At 43.1% G+C, this 23,363-nt stretch overlaps 1 protein-coding gene across 2 annotated transcripts in view; it reads left to right on the plus strand.

Moving 5' to 3' along the window:
• Positions 1 to 23,363, plus strand: part of PPEF1 (protein phosphatase with EF-hand domain 1) — a 109,914-nt gene that overhangs the window by 2,025 nt on the left and 84,526 nt on the right. The window contains exons 3-4 of one of the 2 annotated variants that reach the window (XM_043570118.1): positions 4,623 to 4,709; positions 14,207 to 14,368. In XM_043570118.1, coding sequence (XP_043426053.1) covers positions 14,299 to 14,368 — 70 coding nt within the window. In that variant the 5' untranslated portion in view covers positions 4,623 to 4,709; positions 14,207 to 14,298. The remainder of the gene's footprint in view (positions 1 to 4,622; positions 4,710 to 14,206; positions 14,369 to 23,363) is intronic. The other variant, XM_043570117.1, reaches the window with a different exon arrangement.

A 23,363-nucleotide genomic window follows, 5' to 3' on the forward strand; every position in this document is an offset into this window, starting at 1 on the left:
TTACATAAAAATATGTTCGGCTTCTCTCGAAAAATTACATCGGGCAGCGCTGGGCCAGGATTTCTCGATGGCAGCCTAAGAGGGAGCTACCAGTAAGTAGCAGCTGCTTCATTTAGGCAAAAAACTCTCTAGAATGTTCCATCACTTCCACCTAGGTTGTATTGTTCATTTATATTATCTGCCCCAGCCCATGCAAGCATTCGAAATTGTAATCCCTGACCGGTGAGTAAAACCCTGAGTTCCTTGTTATGATTGGCACCAACCTACCTCCCCATCCTCAGCTTTGCACACCCCCTCTCCCCTAGTCTCAGGAAGCACTACTCAAATATAACGCGCTCCCATGTTCCCTGGACTGCCTTTTCCCATCTTGCACGTTCTGTGAAGTATTTCCTCACTTGCCCTGGCAGAACTAATATCCTTCTAGACTCCAGCGGTACGTGGGCATATCTCTGTACCTGTGCCTCCTGTCTTGAAATTATTTGTGGACAGACCCGTGTCCCTCATTCAATTGTGAACCTGGAAGGGAAATGGATCAGAATGTATTCATTTTTTTATCCCTGCCTCGTAGCTGGAACACGCTCGGGAAGTACCTGTCGAATAGAGAATGGGTGGGCTATGTTTTCTCACGGGGATCTCTGTTTTTCAAGTTTTTCCCCTGGGTGGAGAGCTACAAGTGAAGTCAGAGGGAAGAGCAAGCGTTTTCCTTAGTGCTCGTGGTCCATTGTAGGAAGACGCTGCGTCTGGCTGTGATTTAGGGAGGCCCTTGGCAAAATCAGTCCGTGGGGACTTTAGTATCTTGCAGACCATAAGGCACTAGACCAGAGCCAACTCTGAGGCTTTTTAAAAATTTTTAAATTCGTGTACAGTAAAATCGACCTGTACAGTTCTATGAATCCAGACACATGGATAGGTTAGTGTAACCACCACCCCAATCAGGATACGGAACACTGCCTCCCCAAACTGGCTCTCGCCACCCCTTTGTACTCACACCCTCCCGCACCCAGAAACCCTGGCAACCACGGAGCAGTTCTCCATCACTGTGGTTTTGACTTTCTGAGAATGTCATAGCAATGTATGTGGTCTTTTAAGCCGGCTTCTTTTACTCAGCATAACGCCTTTGAGATTCATCCAGGTTGTGCGTGTCGATAATCTCCTTTTCGTTGTTAAGTTGCCCCACGGTTTGTGTATACATTCACCCCCTGAAGGACCTTTGGGCTGTTTTCAGTATTCGACCATATGAGCCTGTTGGTACGGGCCTTTTGTGTGAATATAAGCTTTCATTTCTCTAAAGTAAACGCCCGGGGGTAGGCTTGTGATGTCATAAGGTGAGTGTGTGTTCAACTTCATAAGAAACTACCGGACTCTTTTTCAGAGTAAATGTACCCTTTTGCATTCTCACCAGCAAAGCGTGAGAGTCTCCGTTGCTCCACACCCTCCATACCAGTGCTGGGTATTATTAAATTGTCTTTAACTCTCCTAATGGGTGTGCAGTGGCTGTCCTTTGAATTTCTGCCTCCTCAAATCCAGTCTAGGGGAACCACGGGGGGAAAAAATGGTACCGATTTGTGGTACTTCAAACTCTGATCATCTTCTTCAGTCTTCCTTCTGCTGCTGACTTTTCAGGGTCCTTGTGTTACTTGTTCATTGCTATGCAATAAGTTACCAAAAACTTCAGAAGCTTAAAGTGCACACTTATGATCTCACAGCTTCTGTGGGTTATGAATCCAGGCGTGGCTTCCATGGGTCCTCACAAGCTGTTGTAATCAAGGTGTTGGCTAGGCTACAGTCGTTGTAAGGCTCAACTGGAGAAGGGTCCACCTCCAAACTCAAGTGGTTGTTGGGAGAATTCAGTTCCTTGAGGCCTGTCCGACTGAGGGCCTCCATTCCTTGCTGGCTTTTGGTCAGAGACTTCTTTCAGTCCTGCCACATAGGCCTCTCCAACATGGCGGCTTACCTCCTCAAAAGCGCACAAGTTGTGAAGGCAATAGAGAGAGTCTGCTAGCAAGACAGCAAGTCACAATCTTTTATAACCTAGTCACAGAAGCAATAGCCCAACACCTTTGCTGTATTTTATTGACTGGAAGTCGGTCACTAGATCCAGCTTTATACTGAAGGAGAGGGATTACACAAGAGCATGAATACCAGGAGGCGGGGATTATTGGGGGCCATCTTGGGTCTGCCTGCCACAGTCCTCAAATAGCTGCTCCGTGGATTCTGCCCAGGTTTTTTATAGCTTCCTTCTGCAGGAGAGACAGGTCGAGTGGGGAGAGTGTCCTTATTCCGCCCAGACCACGACTCTCCGTGAAGCTTTTTGATTTGATTTCTGAACATTCAGGGTCAATTCAAAGAGGTTTATTTTTGTTTTGTTTTGTTTTTTTTAAAGATTTTATTTTTTTAAGTAATCTCTACACCCAAAATGGGGCTCGAACTCACAACCCCGAGATCAAGAGTCGCATGATCCATCAACTGAGCCAGCCAGGCACCCCTGTTTTTTGTTTTCAACTTAAGCTATCTCAGACCAAGCTAGGGTTAGGTTAAGCAGTGGTCAAAATTTAAATTTTCATACTTACTAATCTTCTGTTTGTTAAATTACAGCCGTGGAAAGGTCAACTTTTGTGCCCAAGATGGGGCCTTTTCAAAGCCGAACTTGTAAACTTCAACACATAATGACAGCTGTTCCAGCCTGTCGTTGTGGCTGCTGACCAGGTGACCCCAACAGATACATCTGGCCAGCACTGACCTTCAAGGGAGAGGAATTTCTTTCCCTCGATAGTGAATTGTAACCCACCTTTAATTTCTTTTAATGACTTTCTGATGACGTGCCAAATCTGGCCTCTCTTTTCTCCTACTTAACGTGGCTTTTCAATACCCAAAATTCATCCCTGGAAATATGCTCAGTCCTTTCTCTTTATTGAAAAGTGAAATCGCTTGGTGTTCCTTCCTGCTCTGTAAAAGGAAGTAGGCTCTCGAAGTCAAGATTCTTTGAATGTTTTTGATCACGAACCAGTCACAGTAAAAGCTTTTTGAGACTGGACGCCTCATACAGGCATACTAACTTATTTGTAACTGATACTACTGAACTCGTATATTGTCTACATTGCCACACACACGTGAAAACAGGAAATTCAAAAGGAGTTTAGAAATAGGTAAAAATGTGAGTTCCAGTATTTTGCTTTCTACCGTCCAAAGGAGTGCTATCGGGCGTTACGGTATCAGGGGCCATGAGTGGACCGACACCTTAAGTACTCACCACCCGATAGATCTGCACACATCGGGTGTTTTTTTTTTTTTTCCTCAGTCTCTTCCCAAACCCAGCTGTTCTGTCTCGAGTCCAGCATATTCTCAGTGTGTGTCATGACCAGTAAGAGGAGCTGCCCATTAGCCTTACTTCTCCTTGGTAGAAGATGGCAGTGTGGCCAACGTCAGGAGGCTTGCGAGGTAGGGGAGCCTTGCCTGCAACGCTCAGTCTCTCCCTTGTGAGGTAATCAGCCCTCTCTGTTCCTCTCTTTCTGTAGCTTGCTGCCGCCATAGACTAGACGAATGTCCTGGCTTGGGTTCCCTCAGAGGCAGACCCCGAGCCAAGCATGTGAGACTACGTCTACTTGGGAGGTGAAGGCAAACCCAGTAGGGAAATGGGGAAGTGAGGAAGGAAGGACAGACAGCCACGAAAGAGGGAGTCCAGCCTGTAGAGCTGGAGAAGCTGCCATTGTTCAGTCATAGCAGACGGGCACTTTTCTCTACCCACTTGTAAGTCTAATTGCCGTGTTCGGAACTCCGTTCATGCTGATTTTTGTTTTCCCTCTCCCATTTCACATCCTTGTTAAGTACTGTAAGATACGCCCATGCGCAAGAATACGCGTCCCTCTTGTCTGCCTCTTCTCTCCCTCACCTCCTTTCTCCTTGGTTGACTGCTGGGTCATTAGGGCCTCAGGGCCGGGCATCATTCTTTTATTTTTCTTTACTTTTATGTATTTATTCTTTAACTGAACTTTATGCCTCACGTGGGGCTTGAACCCCCAACCCTGAGATCAAGAGTTACACACTCTACTGACTGAGCCCCCAGGCACTCCAGCATCACTTCTTTTAGAAAGCCTTCCTCTATCCCCCTCTTGGGGATGGGGCTCTTTCTCTGTGCCCCTCAGCTGTCCTACTAGAGATCCTATCATACTGATTTGCTTTCATTTATCCGTGTAATAAAGATCTGTTTTGTGCCTAGCACTGTTTTAGATGCCTGGTGTTTATATTTCGATATGAGAGAAAGATTGTAATTTGTGATTTTATTTTGATGACTTATTCACCTGTGGGTTTGCCTCACCTGATCATGTCCATTTTGTTCGCCATTTACGTCTCCATCCTTCAGCACAGTATCTGCCACGTAGGGGTGGCTCGATGACGATGTGTTGACTTGAAGAGCTCAGGCCATCTTAGTTGAGGATGATCTGGTATTGCCGTGGCCTTTTCCCAGGGGGGAAGTGAGCCCTCACCTTTCCTGTTGGCTGTTTTCATAGGATGATGTGCCCACTGAGAGAGAAATCGCCCTTGACTGTGAGGGGTACAAATCTGTTAACGAGTGAGTTTAAAACTGTCAGCATTACTTTGCCGATTATTTTTTCTGTTTTCAGGCCGGGAGAACACATCCCTGCTCAGCTGGAGGAAAGTCACAGAGCATCTGAGAAGAGGCTGGAACCTTCACTTTGCCAACACATAAGGTGCTGACCGAGGCAGTATAGAGTAAGGATATCATAAGCAGGAGTTCCAGAATCAAAGTGCCCGGGTTCAAATCCCAGCTCTGCCACTCATTTGCTGCTTGACTTCGGGCTAGAGTTCCTAAAGCGTAACAGGGATAATAGGATGGTGTGTGGATTAAATAAGATTAACACATGTCAAATTTAACAAGTGCCTAGAACCTAGTACACACGCTCAATACATGTTATTATCATTACTGTTCACATATGTCAGTGCTGATTCGTTCAACAGTGGAGGCTGGCTGGCTATAAGATTCTTTGTGGTGCTCCGAGTCCCATTTTGGCATTCTTTGTACAGTGGGAAAATAGGGTGGAATTCTTCATTTTAAGCAGATTCTGAGTTTCAGACAGATCACACAAAGGCTACAGCCAATGCAATTCTTGGTCCAGGGGCCGGCCATTAAAATAGCCACCTACAGCACGAGTTCTTTCCCTCCTTTCCTCTCTTTCTGCGATTAGACAAATATCTGGTGAGTACCTCTTAGGCATTTGGGGCTGGGAATGCCAAGAGGAATGACACGGATCCCTCCCTTTCAGGATTTCGCATGTAAAAGGACAAACTGTAGCGCACTTTGGGAAGCTCTGTAAGTGGGCGCGCACACAGCTTGTGGAACCAGAAGAAAAGACTGCCGAACTCCCCTTTGGTGATTTAGGAAAGGCTTCACATAGAAGGGGTGACATTTGAACAACCGTATCTAGACACAGCCATCGTTTGATCACCGTGGATTGAATAGGCATTTGGCCGGAAACACAGTGGCCGTAGAGCGACTTTGTCCACTATCTTTTGAGAGCCTGGGTAATTACGCTGTCATTTATACTGTGTATGGCAGCCTCATTAGGTCTTAGTCTTGGAGTCCCTACCATGGAAACCTGTATGGTTGTATTGCCTCATAATGAGGCCCTCTGATAATATTTAATATGCTAATGGGAGTGCAGAAGCCCAGAGCTGCCTTTCCAGTGATTTTTAAAGTGACTCCATTAGATTAAATAGCAAGCTTAGGTAACCACTTTACTGGATCTCCTATGGCTCTCGATCGCAGAGAGGAATTGGCTAAAGAGCAGCTTGGGTGGGGTTACGATCTGATCTTGGCCGGAGTCCTTTAAATCCTAGCTTGCAGTGCCCAAGGCCGGGAAGCTCAAGAGCATATGCCGTGTAACCAGCCAGGCAGAATTTGGGAGGAAAATTGCTGTGGGTGCAGCTGCCGTCAGTATGAGACTCCGGGAGCCAGAATCCGCTGCATTGCCTCGAAAGCCGACAGAACTGTGGCTGGTGGCAGCCGGTACTGATATGGGCACCTGCTTCTTCAAACGGGTCTTCCTCCTCCCCCTCCTCAGCTAGCTCAGCAAAATGACAGGTCAACTTTCAATTTCCTTTCTGCTGATGAAGGGAGGCGAATCTCCCTTTCACAGATAGGTTCTCCGTCAAGCAGCTAATAGAATAGCTAGAGGAATAAAACTGTCATGTAAATGCATTTGCAGCACAGCAGCCAAGGCCGCTCCCTTAAGCCCGTGCCTTTTCGAGCCCTAAGGAGGAATGTTTAGTGTTTCCACTTCTCTCGGTCATACCCGGGTTACGGTAATGTGGCCTAAAAGTCATCCTCAGTTGACCTAAAGAGCCACTGAAAGCTTTTCTGCCCTTCAAAATTCATTGTGTGTTTTGTATCGATGCACATTATGTATGCAAACATCGGCCTGGTCCTGCCTGTACAGAGCCTGGTCCCCTCGGAAGCAGTCATGTGACCGCAGCCCATTACTCGAGTGTTCTCCCTTTATCTCCTCCGGGGCAGGGTTGGGGCAGATGGCTGTGGCTCACGGGCCAACCCAGCCTCTCTCCGGGATCTCTGACTCGAGCTCGCCTTCCAGGCTGAAAGGCAAAGCAGCCGTGGCCTGTTTGAGTTATTTCTTCGTGTGTGCGCATGTGTGTTTATTTCTTGATTTATTTCAGCAAGAGTTCTCCCTGCAGAGAGCTGCAGAGATGTGAGTTGCAGATTGTGTGAATGCATGCGTGCTTGCACGCGTGTGTGGGCGTGTGTTGGGGGGGAGGGTGCTCCAGAGAGAGCTGGGATTGTACCTCTTCTCTTTCAGACTAGTGCACCCCTCGTAGAGAAGGTTTTTTCTTGTGTTTGTTTCTCTTGAAACACCCAGGGTGAGGAAAAACCTCTGCATTGGCCAAGCGGAAGAAAGAGGTAATACGTTTGTTTGTTCTCGGGTATTTTGAGCAAGCGGAAGTCTACATTATAAACACAGTTTGTTTTGTTGCTTTGCAATTTCTCGGAATGATTTTTCTCAAAGATTCGGATTCCCAGTCGGCTGTCATCATCTTAAAGATGTACAGCTGACTTTGCAATGTGAAGGGTCGCAGCCTATTTCAAATGAGCGCGATATTTGGAAAAACTCTGTGGTCCCTCGGGTGAGGACTAGAAATGAGGGAAGAGATACTTTGGGAAACCCTTCCAGCCCCTTCGCGGGGGCAGTCCCCGAACCCCGCTCCACAACTTTGTGTTCAGAAATCTTCCGAGCCCCCTTGGCCTCTTGTATCTCTCTGCAAGAAAGGGAAACAATTCCTTGCGATGGTCGAGAGTTCTCCTGAGTGATTTAGTGCTTGCATAGACTGATCGGATTTGATCTGCGACCAAGGGGTAGCCGACCTTTTCGTGGACACTTTTGTTCTTTAATTATTACACAGAATGGGTCTTCGGCGCTGCTCCTACACAGCTGTGCCATGGAGTACAATATTTAATTTCTGCGTCTCAGCTCTTGATCTGTAATATGGGGGTGATGATACTACCTTAAAAGTTGCTGTTAAGATTGACTGGAATAATAGAAATAGAAAGCACCCACTGTGCTGGGTAAATAGCGGTCCTTAGCAAATAGTAGTGATTTTCGCTACATTGTTATTATTACCGGCATAGCATGCTTTCGGGTCTTTGTGTTCTCAGCGGAAAAAAAAGGCCATTTCTTATGACTCTACAGTTACCCCCAGAAGGAGCAGACGCCCCAGGGTTTTAGTCTCTGGGAAGTCCCAGACCAAGCATTCTGAAGGAAGAGATGTGAGCAAACACAGTCCCGTTTCAGCACTCCTAGCTGGGCGGGCCCCCACCCGTGCGTGACCCCTCCTGACTCATCAGCTAAGAAGAACTGCTTTTTGTTCAAACTGTTTTTTTTTTCCCCACCACTGAGCTCCTCAGTACAAGCCTGTAAGGTAGGCATTATTAGTCCTGTGATGAGAAAAGCGAGGTGTAGAGGAATTAATGACTAGCTGAGAAGAATTTAAACTCCGGTTTGTTTGACCTCTTCCTTTTTTTACAAAAGTTAATATTCATTCATTCATTCATTCATTTAAAGTAGGCTCCACATCCGGTGTGGGGCTTGAACTCATGACCCTGAGATTAAGAGTCGCCTGCACAGGGCGCCTGGGTGGCTCAGTTGGTTAAGAATCCGACTCTGGATTTCCGCTCAGGTCATGATCTCATGGTTGGTGAGATCGAGCCCTGTGTCGGGCTGTGTACTGACAGTACGGAGCCTGCTTAAGATTCTCTCTCCCCCTCTCTCTGCCCCTCCCCTGCTCGCAGGCTCTCTCTCTCTCTCTCTCTCTCTCTCTTTCAAAATAAATAAATAAACATTAAAAAAAAAAAAAAAAGAGTCACATCTCCTATGCCTGAGCCAGCCAGTTTGTGTGACTTCTAAGCCCCGGGCTCTACTGAGCCATCAGTCGGTAGTTAGGAACAAGCAGTTTGGAACAGTATATACTCTTGAGATGCTTTTCTTCAAAAGCTGTCCCCTGCGAGGCTGTTTGGGACGTGAGGAATCCTGCAGTCAGGAAATCTGTCTTACTTGACTGTGGGGCCTTTTTTGTCTTATTCCCGGAATCCTAAAGCACAGAGAACTACTCTTCCACAGACATATTTTGGAAAACCTGGCACCAGGCCAAGCTGCCTCTTGCTTCCCATCCTGTCGATACGGTATCACATGCCTTCAGACACCTTCTGGTGGTCAGTGTAGTTTGCTCCCTCTTCTTATCCTTTCATCTGATGAGAGCGAGGAAGACTCACCAGGTTGGGCTCACAGACCGCCCCTTATTCATTCGAGAGCCTGGACACGAGGAAAGGCTAGAGTGTTCCACTGCACAGGTTGGGCTGGAAGGGGCCTCTCTAGGGTCATCTGCCAAGGACTCCTCTGCCCCACTCTGTGCCCCTTGGTTATGTTTAGGCCACAGACATCAGGCTACAGAACGCTTGTTTTTATGAATACTGGAGAGGATGAACCCGGGGGAAAAATTAGACCTGCCAACTGCACTCCCACTTTGGGCTTGGGGGTGTGGTGCCGGTTGAATGACTATGGCTTCCGGGTTTGGGTTCCGCAGGGCCGGAACTAGAGTAGGAATTTCTCATAAAAGGCTGCATCGCTGAGAAAGGCTGAGTTTTGAGCATGGGTAACCACGCCATTCAAATCTAGAAGGCCAGAGGCAGAATCAAGGCCCAGGTGGCTGAGCTGAGATGTGGGAGTCCGATAAGAATGCGCTTGGTGATACAATAAAGTTCAGAACGGATAAGAACAACTTGGGGAGGCCGGGCTAGCGCTTGGAGGGTGCTTAATGGCCGAGGTTAGGTTGGCTCCAAGGGCCATCCCTTGTTGTTTTCTTGTGTTTTCACCTTGGGAAGTGAAAAGTGGGATGAAGAGAGCCGGACCTCAAACAGTTCTGCCCTTCAGTTACCCTGGCTGCCCCCACTTACAGTAAAAGCCTTTTAGCAGAAGCCTTAGAAGCCTTTTCTTTCGCAGATTATAAGTGAGCGCCAGTGATGAGTCACTGTTTCATGTTTGTGCTTTAAAACCATCTTTGGCGTATAGATATTGGTAGGGGCAGCTGCTCTGGGAAGGTTTCAAGTTGGTTTTTTTTTGCCGAGATCTACCTTTTCAGTGGTACATGTCACTGACTATGGCATTCCGGGGTCTTTGTGAACCCTGTAGAAACTCCCCACCTCCTGAGCCAGAGGACCCCTTTCAGGCCCCAGGGAATCATTTCTCCAGAGACTTCTTTAGCACACTAAATGCTTTTCTAGTGCTGACAGAGGGCCAGAAATGGAAGAAGCTTAGATTTTTCTCAAATAATGGAAAATCCCCAAATCATTTTTATCAGCTTAACAGCCAGCTAGAGATGTCCTCAAAGGTACCTACGCTGCTTAAAAACTTGTTTTCCTCTCTGCCTTTAAGTGGATGATGGCAGTCTAGCTTGGACAGAGTGTGGGAGTAAAAAGTGGCACCTGGCCTTAGCCACCTCTTCTTTTGGTGAGCATTGAAAGGAGCTTTTTTGTTTGTTTTACCTGTTACCTGAAGGAGAAAAACAGTTTGAGAATAATTCGCTTAGTGAGTGTTACTTAATAATGTAAAAATTCGAACAGCAGGTTGTTTCCTAATAACCAAAGAATTCTGGAACAATCCTCAGTTTTTTCTCCATCATGATTTTAAAATCTTCTTTAAAAAGGAATGTCTAAGTACTACCCATTTTCTGGTTTAATAAAAGGCTTTTATATGTTCGAATAGCATGTATCTGCAGCAAATCACAGACCAATAATGACTTTCAGCAATTCATTTTTTTAAAGGAGTCTGACTTAGAAATCTCCATTAATTCATTTAGCATTTCTCAAACACCTGCTGTGTGAAAGGCACTGTGTAGGTGCCAGAGGTTCAAGGAGGAGTACGTAGAAAGAAAGATACCTGTGGGATCTTACAGTCTGACAGAAACATACTCGAGTCTGGTGCTCTTTAGCTCCTAGTGAATTTTATATGGAATTTTGTTTGTGGCATAATGAACTGAGGGGTGGCTGAGAACCAAATACCTTTGGAGAGATACTGTTTTATGTTTTTTCTGCAAAAAGAAAATCAAGATTGAAATATCTCACTTCTTATCGTTGCATCGGTGTTGCCTACTCAATGCCCTACTCTTATGTATTCACAAAAAGGAGCAGAATAAATACCATAAAGATGGACGCGAAGCCCAAGGGAGATATGGAGAGCAGTGTTTCTCAAACTGAGACCTGGGAGTGCCTGTGTCACAGTCCCCTGAAAGCTGCACTTTAATTTTTTTTTTTTTTGATGTTTATTTCATTTTTGAGAGAGAGAGAGAGAGAGAGAGAGAGAGCGAGCAGGGTTGGGGCAGAGAGAAAGGGAGACTTGGAATCCGAAGCAGGCCCAGGCTCTGAGCTGTCAGCACAGAGCCCGACGTGGGGCTCGAACACACGAACTGTGAGATGATGCCCTGAGCCGAAGTCAGACGCTTAACTGGCTGAGCCGCCCAGGTGCCTCTGGAGGCTGCACTTTAATTGCAGATTCCCAGGCCCGCCAGACTGCTTAAATCTGAGTATTGGTGGTAAAGCTTGAGTCTTCATTTTTTAATAACCTCCCCCTGGTGAGTCTTACGATACTTACGTTGGAGAGCACTGACCTAAGCACATGGAGAAGGTCACCAGGCCGAGATGAACTACTTCAAACGGTGATGAAGGGCCCCCGTAGATGTGTTCTCATAGGTGCTGCAGAGAACCTGTAAGAAATTTCTAAGTATGGAGAGAAGGCAGGTGATGGGTAAATAGCACTCCAGTTTCAAAAAGGAGAAAAGAATAAGATGCCCGAAACCACAGCTTTATAAGACTGACATGACCTTTGGAAAAATTTTATTCCAAACAGATGGAGTCAAAGCATTTAGAGGAAAATGTGATGATCCTCAGGTGTCGTCATGGGTTTGCTAAAACATCGTCTCTATTAAAGACTGTCAAACTTGGCTGCACATTAGAATCATCTGGGGAGTTTAAAAGGCTCTTGATGCCCAATCCCACCCGGTACCAATTACATCAGAACCTCTGGGGCTGGGACCCAGGCACCAGTATTTCTTAACCCCCAGAGATGCTCATTTAATGTGGTGCTGTCCGCACAGGGGGAGTTTTAAACGCTCCCCAGGCGATGGTAATATGCAAGAGTTTGACGACCAAGGTGTCTATATGACATCAGGCAAGTCGCTTGACTTCCTTGCACTTTGTGTAAATTCTAGGTAATTTTATTTTGTTTTTTTCTCTTTAAAATTTTGTTTATTGTTTATTACTATAGGTCAGGCTTTTTTTTTTTCAGGTACATGGAATATCAGTAAATGGATAATAATGTACTTAGCTCAATGTTTTTGTGAGGAGTAAATGTTTAGAGTGCTTTCTTTTCTTTCTTGTTTTTTTTTTTTTACCATGTTTATTTTTTTTTAACTTACATCCAAGTTAGTTAGCATATAGTGCAACAATGATTTCAGGAGTAGATTAGCCCATTCCCCCCTCCCACAACCCCTTGGTAACCCTCTGTTTGTTCTGCATATTTAAGAGTCTCTTCTGTTGTGTCCCCCTCTCTGTTTTTATATGAGTTTTGCTTCCCTTCCCTTATGTTCGTCTGTTTTGTCTCTTAAAGTACTCATATGAGTGAAGTCATATGATTTTTGCCTTTCTCGGACTAATTTCGCTTAGCATAATACCCTCTAGTTCCATCCACGTAGCTGCAAATGGCAAGATTTCATTCTTTTTGATTGCCGAGTAATACTCCATTGTATATATATACCACATCTTTATCCATTCATCCAGCGGTGGACATTTGGGCTCTTTCCGTACTTTGCCTATTGTGGATAGTGCTGCTGTAAACATGGGGGTGCATGTGCCCCTTCGAAACAGCACACCTGTATCCCGTGGGTAAATGCCTAGTAGTGCAATTGCTGGGTCGTAGGGTAGTTCTATTTTTAGTTTTTTGAGGAACCTCCATGCTGTTTTCCGGAGTGGCTGAACCAGTTTGCATTCCCAATTTCTAGGTAATTTTAGAGGCCTCTCCCAGTTTTAAACTTCTATGATTCTGTTACTTAAAATCATGCCAAACTGATTTCCTCCTCCTCCTTCTCTTCCTCCTCCTGTTTTCGTCTTCCGGGGCTGGGATAGTCCCGAATGTCAAGGTGTCAAAGTATATATCTTAATTCCATGAACATTTTTAGCAAAATTTCCCAGGATACCTCATAGATAAATAAGATAATAGTTGCAATGGGTGGATTTACCACCTGACTGAACAGATATGTTCAGAGAGTGTGAATGTAATGGATCTTCAGGAACCCTGGAGAACGGGCTGGAGTGGAATGCCCTTGGAGCTGACCTTGTTAACATTTTTTATCCATGATGTAGGTAAGAAAGACCGGATAGAAGTGCCTGTCAAATTTGGAGACACCCCAACGTTGACTAGGGTTAACTATTTCAATACATAAAAGAATTAGGCCTAGCTCTGATCAGAATATCTGTTTATTAAGGTTATTATTGTTTTAATGATATTTCCATAATTCAGGTATTTTGTTCATTTTTCTCTTTCTTTAGTTGAGTCAAAATTTTCAAGCTTTTAGCATATTGCTAATGGAAAAATAGATGTGCCTGGTAGGGTCCCAAGTCAGTTGTTTTTTGACCTTGTTCCTATCAAGAAATGCACATAGATTCGATCAGCCTGGTTTGGAGCAATACAAAATAAAGGCAGCATCACCCAAAACAGTTACGAGGAGGGACACTAAAATCCGTTTTGGCTTGTTTCAAAAGGGCACTCCCCCCAGGGGCACCTGGCCAGCTCAGTAGGTAGAGCTTGCCACTTGACTCTTGATTTCTGGGGTCCTGAGTTCAAGCCCCACCTTGGGCATAGAGCTACCTTAAAAAGAGAAAGAAAGAAAGAAAGAAAGAAAGAAAGAAAGAAAGAAAGAAAGAAAAAGAAAGAAAGAGAAAGAAGGAAAGAAAGAAAGAAAGAAAGAAAGAAAGAAAGAAAGAAAGAAAGAAAGAAAGAACAAAACCCACAAACAAACATAAAGGGCACTCTCCCTGATTCTGGAACTCTAGTCAGGGGGTGGGGGTGGGGGGGGAGGCCTTCGGCCTCTTTTTTTAAAACAAGCTTTCCAACCGGTTCTGAGAAACAGTGTTGAGGAACTCACTTTGATTTGAATTTTGGCACAGGTTTTTAAATATGTTGTTTTGTCTCATCATCTCCAATCTGTGTTTTTAAAAACCCAAATAGATTTAATTATGAACTTAAAACTAAAACAGTTAAATTCTATCAGCTCCTTCATATCCCATTCCCCGTATTTCAATTAGAAAATTGTACGCTCTTACATTTCCATTTCTCTTTCCATATTTGATGCTTTATTTTATATAGACCTTGATCTGACCTAGACGGGGCTGGGGGGCGGGGGGAATATAATTTATGTGTAGCAGAAAAGCAATCTATGGTTGCTCCGGTGCGGCTGCTGTGTTTTGGAAAATGCACCAGGATTACATTATGTCTGATCACTTTCCACATCACATGATGAACAGCAGTTGAGAAGAAGCATAAAATGAATCCTGCCGAGAAGCCCTTAGATACCTTGCTGTTAACGGGCGCTTCCCTCTCCCCCTCCCTCCCTCTTGTGCCTTCCTCATCAGGATCTCTGACTGAGGCGGGTCAGCTAGGAGTGGCTCCTCGCAGCATAAAGAGACACACTTTTCACACTGTTTTGGAATGAGAAGTTAAATTCATGAGCACACATAATTTAGAAGACATGGGCTGTGGCACTTCGTCTGTGAAAGACACGAGATCTGAGCAAGGTGAGTGCCAGCGGGGGTGGGGTGGGGGTGCCTGTCTTCGTGAATGAACGGGGAGCCCGAGTGCACCGGATTCGCCCTCTCCCCTTCCCCCGTTGAGTCACTTGCCCCTCCAGCCGCCAGCCCGGTGTGGTGGTGCACAAGGCACCATCACTCGAGCCGAAGGTTAAACATTGGCATAACTTAGGAAGATGTAGCTCTGAATTTATGATGTGCCGTGAAGTATTATCTAAGAGAGAGTTTATGTTTGATTTGATTTCAGCTGAAAATGGACCAATATAAAATCTCAATTTAAAACTCTGTGGCAGGGAACAAGAAAGTCTCTGTGCATTTACCTCTGTTTATTCGATATGCTTATAAATAGCTGTATCCATACCTATGTGGTGTTTAGTGGCATCGTTGACTTTTTATTAGAGTTTGTAACTCGGTGATCGGATTATTTTTTATAGCTATTCAACACAGAACTTCATGAGATTTGCCCCCATGTTTTTAGAATATTCCAGGTAGAGTTTGGGAAATGCAAGATCATCTGCTTCCCCAAAAGGGTGTTGTCTCTAAATACATGACATGCCCCCCAAAACCCCTATATAATTAGAGGCTTAAGTATTCCCTTTGTTTATTTCATACTGAGGTTCTCGTACCTACCAAGTTGCAACTCACTTGAGTGTTTAAGAGACATAGTTTCCACAAGCAACTTAAAGAACAAACAAACTGGGAAGATTATGTGAATTATTCACTCTCACGCTCCATTCCTCTGGTGTCTAGGTTGTAGATAATTTTCCCAATTCCTCTTCCACATGTTGCTTTTGGAGGTTCACTCAGGCTTAAGATGGACAGTTTAGGACGCAGAGTATTCTCTACTAATTAGCGTGTGATGTTTTCTCTTGGGAATCAAATGCTGTTCTGCTCCAGGAGTTAGCAAAACCGATCTCCCACAGTAGGGAGATGTACTAACTCTTTCAAATCTGTAAATCTTTCAAAAGCTCCAACTGAGCTAATTCCATGGTCATAATTTACCATAAGAGAGTAAAGCAAGTAATTATCTTTTTATATGTAGGATTACATAGCGTTCTTTAAATTTCGCCAAAATTCTTAGGTTAAACAAACAAAAAGGCCAAGCCAAACTCATAACAGTGAATTCTCTCTTTTTGAAATACTTCTCAACTTTTAAAATGTTGCAGGTAAATGGAAATATTACTTTAGATTTTTGGATTGGTTTTTCTTTTAAATAAATTACCGAGGTGAAATGCACATAACATAAAATTAATTAATCATTCTAAAGGGAACATTTCAGTGGCACTGGGTACAGTCACAAAGTTGTGTAACTGCCCTTCTCTCTAGTTGCATACATTTCCATCACTCCAAAGCAAAACCCCTTTTATATTAAGCAGTTTCTCCCAATTTCTCTCTCCTTCCAGCCCCTGACAACCACCCGTCTATATTCTGCCTCTGTGAACGTACCTATCCTGGATATGTCACATATACAATGTACCTTCTGCCCCCTTTCACTTAGCATCCAGATTGTAGCATCTTTCATACTTCATTCCTTTTTAAGGCTGGATAGTATTCCATTGTACGTTGAGACCACATTTTGTGTGTCCATTCCTTTGTGGATGGACATTTGGGTTATTTCCACCTCTTTGGCTACTGTGAATAGTGCTGCTTTGAACATGAATGTACGTGTACTTGTTTGAGTCCCTGTTCTCAGTTCTTTGGGGGTATATACCTAGGAGTGAAATTGCCAGGTCTTACGGTAATTCTGTGTATAACTTTTTGAGGAAATGTCAAACTGTTTTCCTGCATTGCTTTTTAAAAAGAGCAGTTTTATTGAGATATCATTCACATGCCACACAACTCACCAGGTTAAAGCGTCTAATTCACCGGTTTTTAGTATGTTCACAGAGCTGTACAACCATCGCCACTATCAATTTTAGAACATTCTCATATCCTTCCCCCAAACCATTAGCAGTGACTCCCCTACCCCCTACCTCCCCAGCCCTAGGCAATCACTAATCTCCTTTCCGTCTCTATAGATTCGGACTCTTCCCGCACATTTCATATAAATGTAATCAGATCATATGAGTCTTTTCTGTCTGACTTCTTTCATTCATCATAATGTTTTCAAAGTTCATGTTGTAGCATGAATCAGAATGTCATTCCTTTTAATTGTTGAATAGTATTCCATTGTAGGAATATGCACACTCACCCATTCATCAGTTGGTGGGCATTTGGGTTGTTTCTATTTTTTTTATATTATGAACAATGCTACTATGAGCATTCGTGTACAAATTACAGTGTCAACAGATGTTTTCAGTGCTCTTGGGTATATACCTAGGAGCAGAATTGCTGGGTCATATGGTGGCTCAATGTTTAACATTTTGAGAAACTTCCAAACTGTTTTCCCAAGTGCCTGCATCGTTCTGCATTTCCACCAGCAGCCTATGATGGTTCCAATTTTTTCACATCCTTTGCAACACTTGTCTGTCCTTCTGATTATACCCATCTTAGTGGGTATGAAATGGTAGTTCATTATGGTCTTCATTTGCATTTCCCTAATGACTAATGATATTGAGCATCTTGTCATGTGTTTATTAGCCATTTGTAAAATGTCTTTTTTTTTTTAAAATTTATTTATTTTGAGAGAGAGAGAGAGAGAGAGAGAGAGAGAGAGAGAGAGCATGAGTAGGGGCGGGGCAGAGAGAGAGGGAGAGAAAGAGAATCCCAAGCAGGTTCCACACGGTCAGCACAGAGAGAGCCCAACGGTGAGATCATGACCTGAGCTGAAGTCAAGAGTTGGACACTTAACTGACTGAGCCACACAGGCACCCCATTCGCCATTTGTAGATCTCTGGAAAAATGTCTATTCAGATCATTTGTCCATTTTTAGTTGTGTCATTTGTTTTTATATTGTTTTGTTGTAAGAATTCTTTATATGTTCCAGTTATAAGTTCTTTATCGAGTATATGATTTGCAAATGTTTTCTTTCATTTAGTGGGCTGTGTTCTCACTTTCTTGATGATATCCTTTGAAGCAGAAAGGTTTTGTAATTTTGATAAAGTCCAATTTATTTTTTCTTTGGTTGCTTGTGATTTTGGTATCGTAACAAAGAATCCATTGCCAAAGACAAGATTATTTATGGTTATGTTTTGTTCTAAGAGTTTTATATTTTTAGCTCTTACATTTAGGTTTTTGATACATTTTGAGTTGATTTTCATATATGGTATGAGGTAGAGGTACAAATTTATTCTTTGCATGTGGATATCCAGTCACCCCACGACCATTTGTTGAAAAGACTGTTCTTTCTCTGTTGAATAGTCTTGGCACTCTTATCAAAAATCAATGGACTGTAAATATGAGGGTTTATTTCTGCACTCTGAATTCTATTCCATTGATCTATGTGTCTCCTTATGCCAATACCACACTGTCTTGATTATTGTAGCTTTTGCAGAAAGTTTTGAAATTGGGATTCTGAGTCCTTTACCTTTGTTTCTTTTTCAAGATTGTTTTGGCTTTCCAGGTCCCTTGTACTTCCATATGACTCTTAGGATCAGTTTGTCAGTTTCTCAAAAGAAGCCATCTGAAATGTTGATGGGGCTTGCATTGAATCTGTAGATCAATCTGGGGAGTATTGCCAGCTTAACAGTTACATCTACTGATCCATGAACATGGAATGTCTTCCCATTTATTTAGGTCTTTAATTTCTTTCAACGCTATTTTTTGCATTCAGAATTTACATTTTACACTTCCTTTGTTAAATTTACCCCAAGCACTTTATTCTTTTGAATGCTATTACAAAATGGAATTGTTTTATTAATTTCATTTTTGGATTGTTCATTGCAGGTGTGTAGAAAAACAGTTGCTTTTTGTATATTGATCTTGTATCCCAAGACTTTGGTTGATTCCTTAGGATTTTCTATTTACAAACTGTGTCATCTGCTAATAGAGATAGTTTTACTTCTTCCTTTCTATTCTATGCCTTTGATTTCATTTTCTTGCATAATTTTCCTGACTAGACCCTCTCTTACTGTTGAATAGAAATTCATGACTACACATCCTTGTCTTGTTCCTGATCATAGAGGAAAGCATTCAGTCTTTCACCTTTAAGTATGATAGTAGCTGTGCCTTTCTCCAGGATGCTCTTTATCAGGTTGAGGAAGTTCACTCCTATTCCTAGTTTATTGATTGCTTTTATTATTTTATTAAGAAGTGGTGTGTAATTTTGTCAAATGCTTTATCTGCATGTATTGAAACGATCATGCAGTTTTTGCCCTTTGTTCTATGATACAGTATACATTAATGGAATTTCAGATGTTGAACCAATTTTGCATTCCTGAGATAAATCCCACTTGGTCACAGAGTATAATACTTTTTATATGTTGCTGGATTCAGTTTGCTAGTGTCTTGTTAATGATTTTTGCATCTATATTCATAAAAGATATTGGTCTATAGTTTTTTTTCCCCTGGGGTGTCTTTGTGTGGTTTTGATATCAGGGTAATACTAGCCTCACAGAATGAGTTGCAATTCCTTCTTCTCTTCCATCTTTTAGAAGAGCTTGTGAAGAATTGATATTAATTCTTTAACTGTTTGGTAGAGGGGCTCCTGGGTGGCTCAGTCGGTTGAACATCCAACTCTTGATTTCAGCTCAGGTCATGATCCCAGGGTCATGGGATCAAGCCCCACACTGGGCTCCATGCTCAGCATGGATTTTCTCTCTCTCTCTCTCTCTCTCTCTCTCTCTCTCTCTCCCTCCCTCTGCCTCTCTCCCCCACTTGTGCACTCTCTCTCTCTTTCTCTCCCTCTCTATAAATAAATCAATAAATCAATAAATAAAGCTGAACATGGGCCTTTCTTTGTGGGTAGTTTTTTGATTACTTCTACTTTTGTTATAGATCTATTCAGATTTTCTATTTCTTCTTGAGTCATTTTCAGCATTTTGTGTCCTAAGAATTTGCCTATTTCATCTAAGCTATTTACTTTATTAGCATATACTTGTCAAAGTATTCCCTTATAGTTTTTTTTATTCTTCCATTATCTCTTGTTGAATATATTAGTCAATGTTTATTCTGACTTCGTAATAATAAATCTGCTGAAAACCGAAGCAACGGTATTTACTTATATTTATCCATAAAAAGTTTTTCTCATTTAGAAATACTGTAAAATATAGAAAAGCATTTGGAAATAATTAATATTCCTCACTCCACTACCCAGAGACAACAACTGTTAACATTTTGATAATTTCTTTCCAGTTTTATTTTTTTTTGGTATAGTGTAGGTTTTTGATCATCCTAAACATTAATTTTTTGTAGCCTTGCTTTTGGCACTAAGACATTGTTATATAAACATCTCTCAAGTTGTTATAAATGCTTTGTAACATTTTAACCATTACTAAACATTTCATTTAATGGATAGATCATCATATTCTTTTTTTTTAATGTTTATTTTTGAGAGAGAGAGAGAGAGAGAGAGCGAGCGCGGGGGAGGGGCAGAGAGAGAGGGAGACAGAGAATCCAAAGCAGGCTCCAGGCTCTGAGCTGTCAGCACAGAGCCCCATTCAGGGCTTGAACTCATGAGCCGTGAGATCATGACCTGAGCCGAAGTCAGACGCTTAACCAACTGAGCCACCCAGGCGCCCCAATCATCATATTCTTAATTATTCCTCTAACATGGGACCTTTTTTTCACTAATATAAACAGTACTTAGAAGAATTTCTTTATGTAGTGTTTTTCCTTACTTTGGATTATTCCCATATTCAGGTGACTAGATACAAACTTATTGTGGTAAGGGTTATGAATGTTTTGAAAGCTCTTGATAGAAAATGATAGCTATTATTTCCTGATTACTAACTATATTCTAGAGAGTGTTCACAATATTCTGCATACTTCTTATTTAATCCTTGCAGTAAACCTGAGTCAAGCGTTACTATTCCTTTTTTATGTAGTTGAAGGAGCTCTCACGCTCCGCGAGTGAGTACTTTTCGGGGTTAGATTACTAACCACTGCCAGAGTTGGGGTTTGAACCCAAGGAGTTCTGAGTACAGTGGGTTTTTTGCTGTCAACCGTCACACCCTTCTACGGTTCCTCCCAATGTCGCTGCTCTTGGAAACTAACTTTAAATTTACTCCTACAAAGTACCTTTTTTTTTTTTTAACATTTATTTATTTTTGAGACAGAGAAAGACAGAGCATGAACGGGGGAGGGTCAGAGAGAGGGAGACACAGAATCCGAAACAGGCTCCAGGCTCTGAGCTGTCAGCACAGAGCCCGACGCGGGGCTCGAACTCACGGACCGCGAGATCATGACCTGAGCCGAAGTCGGCCGCTTAACCAACTGAGCCACCCAGGCGCCCCTACAAAGTACCTTTTATTTGCATAGTGCTCTTATAGTTGGATGGGCCCCTTCATATACATTTGATCTCTACAGGCTGTGAAGGGTTGTTCTCAATTTGTAAAAAAAGGAAACCAAGGCTTTGCGAGGCAAAGTGATTTGCTTAAGGACAGACACATAGCTAGTAAGTGGCAGAGCCCGGGTGAGGGCATGCTTCCTGTTTCTCATGGTCTGACTAGAGTGAAGGGCTTTTCCCTCCCACTTTGGTCATTCGGCCTCAATACAGAACTCTGCCTCCTAGTGTATCAGGGCATTTTGGAGGAAAAGTAACCCGCATATAAAATCGAGGCTACCCCTTCTTGTGGGCTATCTACCTTCCATGTAGAGAAGTAGCATCAATGCTGTATTATTATTATTTCGCTGCTTTTGTGATATGCAACGGGGAAGGGAACAATCATAGCTGTCGTTTATATTGATTGCCTACTACTTTCGTTATTTCTATTTCTCTGCAAAACTCTTGGAGGAAGCTTCGATTAGTCTCCTTTTCTAGATGAGGAGACTGAACCTAGATGAAAGAACTGTCCAGGGTGGGAGGGGGAGGGTGGGCGATGGGTATTGAGGAGGGCACCTTTTGGGATGAGCACTGGGTGTTGTATGGAAACCAATTTGACAATATATTTCATATATTAAAAAAAAAAAAAGAAAGAAAGAACTGTCCAAAGTCATGTCCTAGTTCACCTGAATTGGAACCAGCTCTGACAGATTCCAAAGTCCATGCCCCTCCGGATATGCTGCCCTGACTTGTAAAATAGGAATTTATCAAAAAAATGGAAATGAAACATGGCAATTTCATTCTCCTGAGCTTCGCTTTATACTTAAAATTTTATATTGATGTATTTTGAATTAATAATCTGTTGCCTTTTCTTCCCCCGTGTAATACTCTGAGGACACGATGATTTATTTTCTTTTATTTCTTCCCTGGAAACCACTTAGAAATGCATTTATTCATTTTCCCTAAGTGCTGAGGAGCCTACAAAGGCCATGTAGCGTTTTTGGCTGTGTACTTGGATGCTTTAAGCTATGAGAAATGGAAATTTTCTCTAATGGAGATTGTTCTTTTAAAAAATATTTGTTCTTTATTTTTACTTGAAAGTTTAAAAATACTAACTAGTAAACCAAATATTTCCTTAGTTCTTGGAATAACGTCTCGTTTATTTATTGTTTAAAAATCTAGGGGCGCCTGGGTGGCGCCGTCGGTTGGGCGTCCGACTTCAGCCAGGTCACGATCTCGCGGTCTGTGAGTTCGAGCCCCGCGTCGGGCTCTGGGCTGATGGCTCAGAGCCTGGAGCCTGTTTCCGATTCTGTGTCTCCCTCTCTCTCTGCCCCTCCCCCGTTCATGCTCTGTCTCTCTCTGTCCCAAGGATAAATAAACGTTGAAAAAAAAATTTTTTTAAAAATCTAATGAGCAAGCCATTGACAGCTGCCTGAGAGGTCCTCTCCTTCCACCCCCAGCCCCGTATCTCCCACCTCCACATTCCCAAAGTTAAGTCCTTTGCAATGCTGTATATTTAAATTTGGGACCTGCATGGAAAAACAATCAATGACATTGTTTCCTTTAGCTTTGTTGATCTCTGAGGAGTTTTCTGAAAGTTTAGAGGGGCCTTTGCCGTTCTTGTTAGTGGTGGATTTTCTTTTATAACTGCCACCAAGCAGTCTTTATTGGCATCGTGAGGTATAGCAGAAATCTCCGTGAGCCGGGATGTCCCTCATTTTCGTCCTCAGTGAAATGGGACATCAGATGAGATGCTCTTTAAAGTTCTTGCCACCCAAAGACCATCAATATGCTCTATAGCTGCGGGTACCTGTGGAGGGGTGGGGGTATTCATTTCCCCCTTCTGTTGCGTACTCCCTTAGCTGCTACCGCATTAACACTCTTAACGTGCTCACGTGCCTTTCCTCTTTTTTTCCTTTTCTTTGGGTTTGGGTACATTTTTTTCCCTTCATGTCGTTCTGTTTTACTTTACCCCCAACTTCTTATCTTTAGAAATTGCAAACCTACAGAGAGAAGATGGAAGATTAATACAGCGAACACCCACATCCCCGTCAGCTGGGTTCACCAGCTTGTTAACCCTTGACCATTTTCTCTCTCCCGCCCTCCCTTCCTTCCCTTTCTCCGTCTCCTGTGCCTTCTCCACTTGACAGCAAAGCTGTAGACATTATGATATTAACCTCTATATACTTAGCATGAGTGTCCTAAAAAGAGGGTTTTTCTTTTATATAACTGTAATACTGTATCACACTGAAAAAAATTGTGGCACTGGTGGATTAATATTGTTGCACATAGAGTTCATATTCAGAATTTCCTCATTGTCCAAAACGGCCTTTTGTAACTGTTTTTTTCCTTTCCCTTTGGAAGAAAGGCCTTCCCTTTCCCTCTGGTTCCCTCCACTGGCTCTCCTCCCTCTCAGAGCTTGTCCCTGAAGGGGACGTTCACAGTGCTGTCTCCCATGTTCTCGTGGTTCAGTCCGACCCACGGAAAGTGATTTTGACAAGTTCTTGAATGCCCTTGAAGCCCACCGGACCAGTTTCAGTTCTTATTTTGCTGGGTTTCCTGGCAGTACTTGGCACTCTTGCACTCATGGCCCTTGGCTTCGGCCCATTCTCCTGGTTGTCC

Source organism: Prionailurus bengalensis, chromosome X, assembly GCF_016509475.1.
Source record: "Prionailurus bengalensis isolate Pbe53 chromosome X, Fcat_Pben_1.1_paternal_pri, whole genome shotgun sequence".
Taxonomy (NCBI): domain Eukaryota; kingdom Metazoa; phylum Chordata; class Mammalia; order Carnivora; family Felidae; genus Prionailurus; species Prionailurus bengalensis.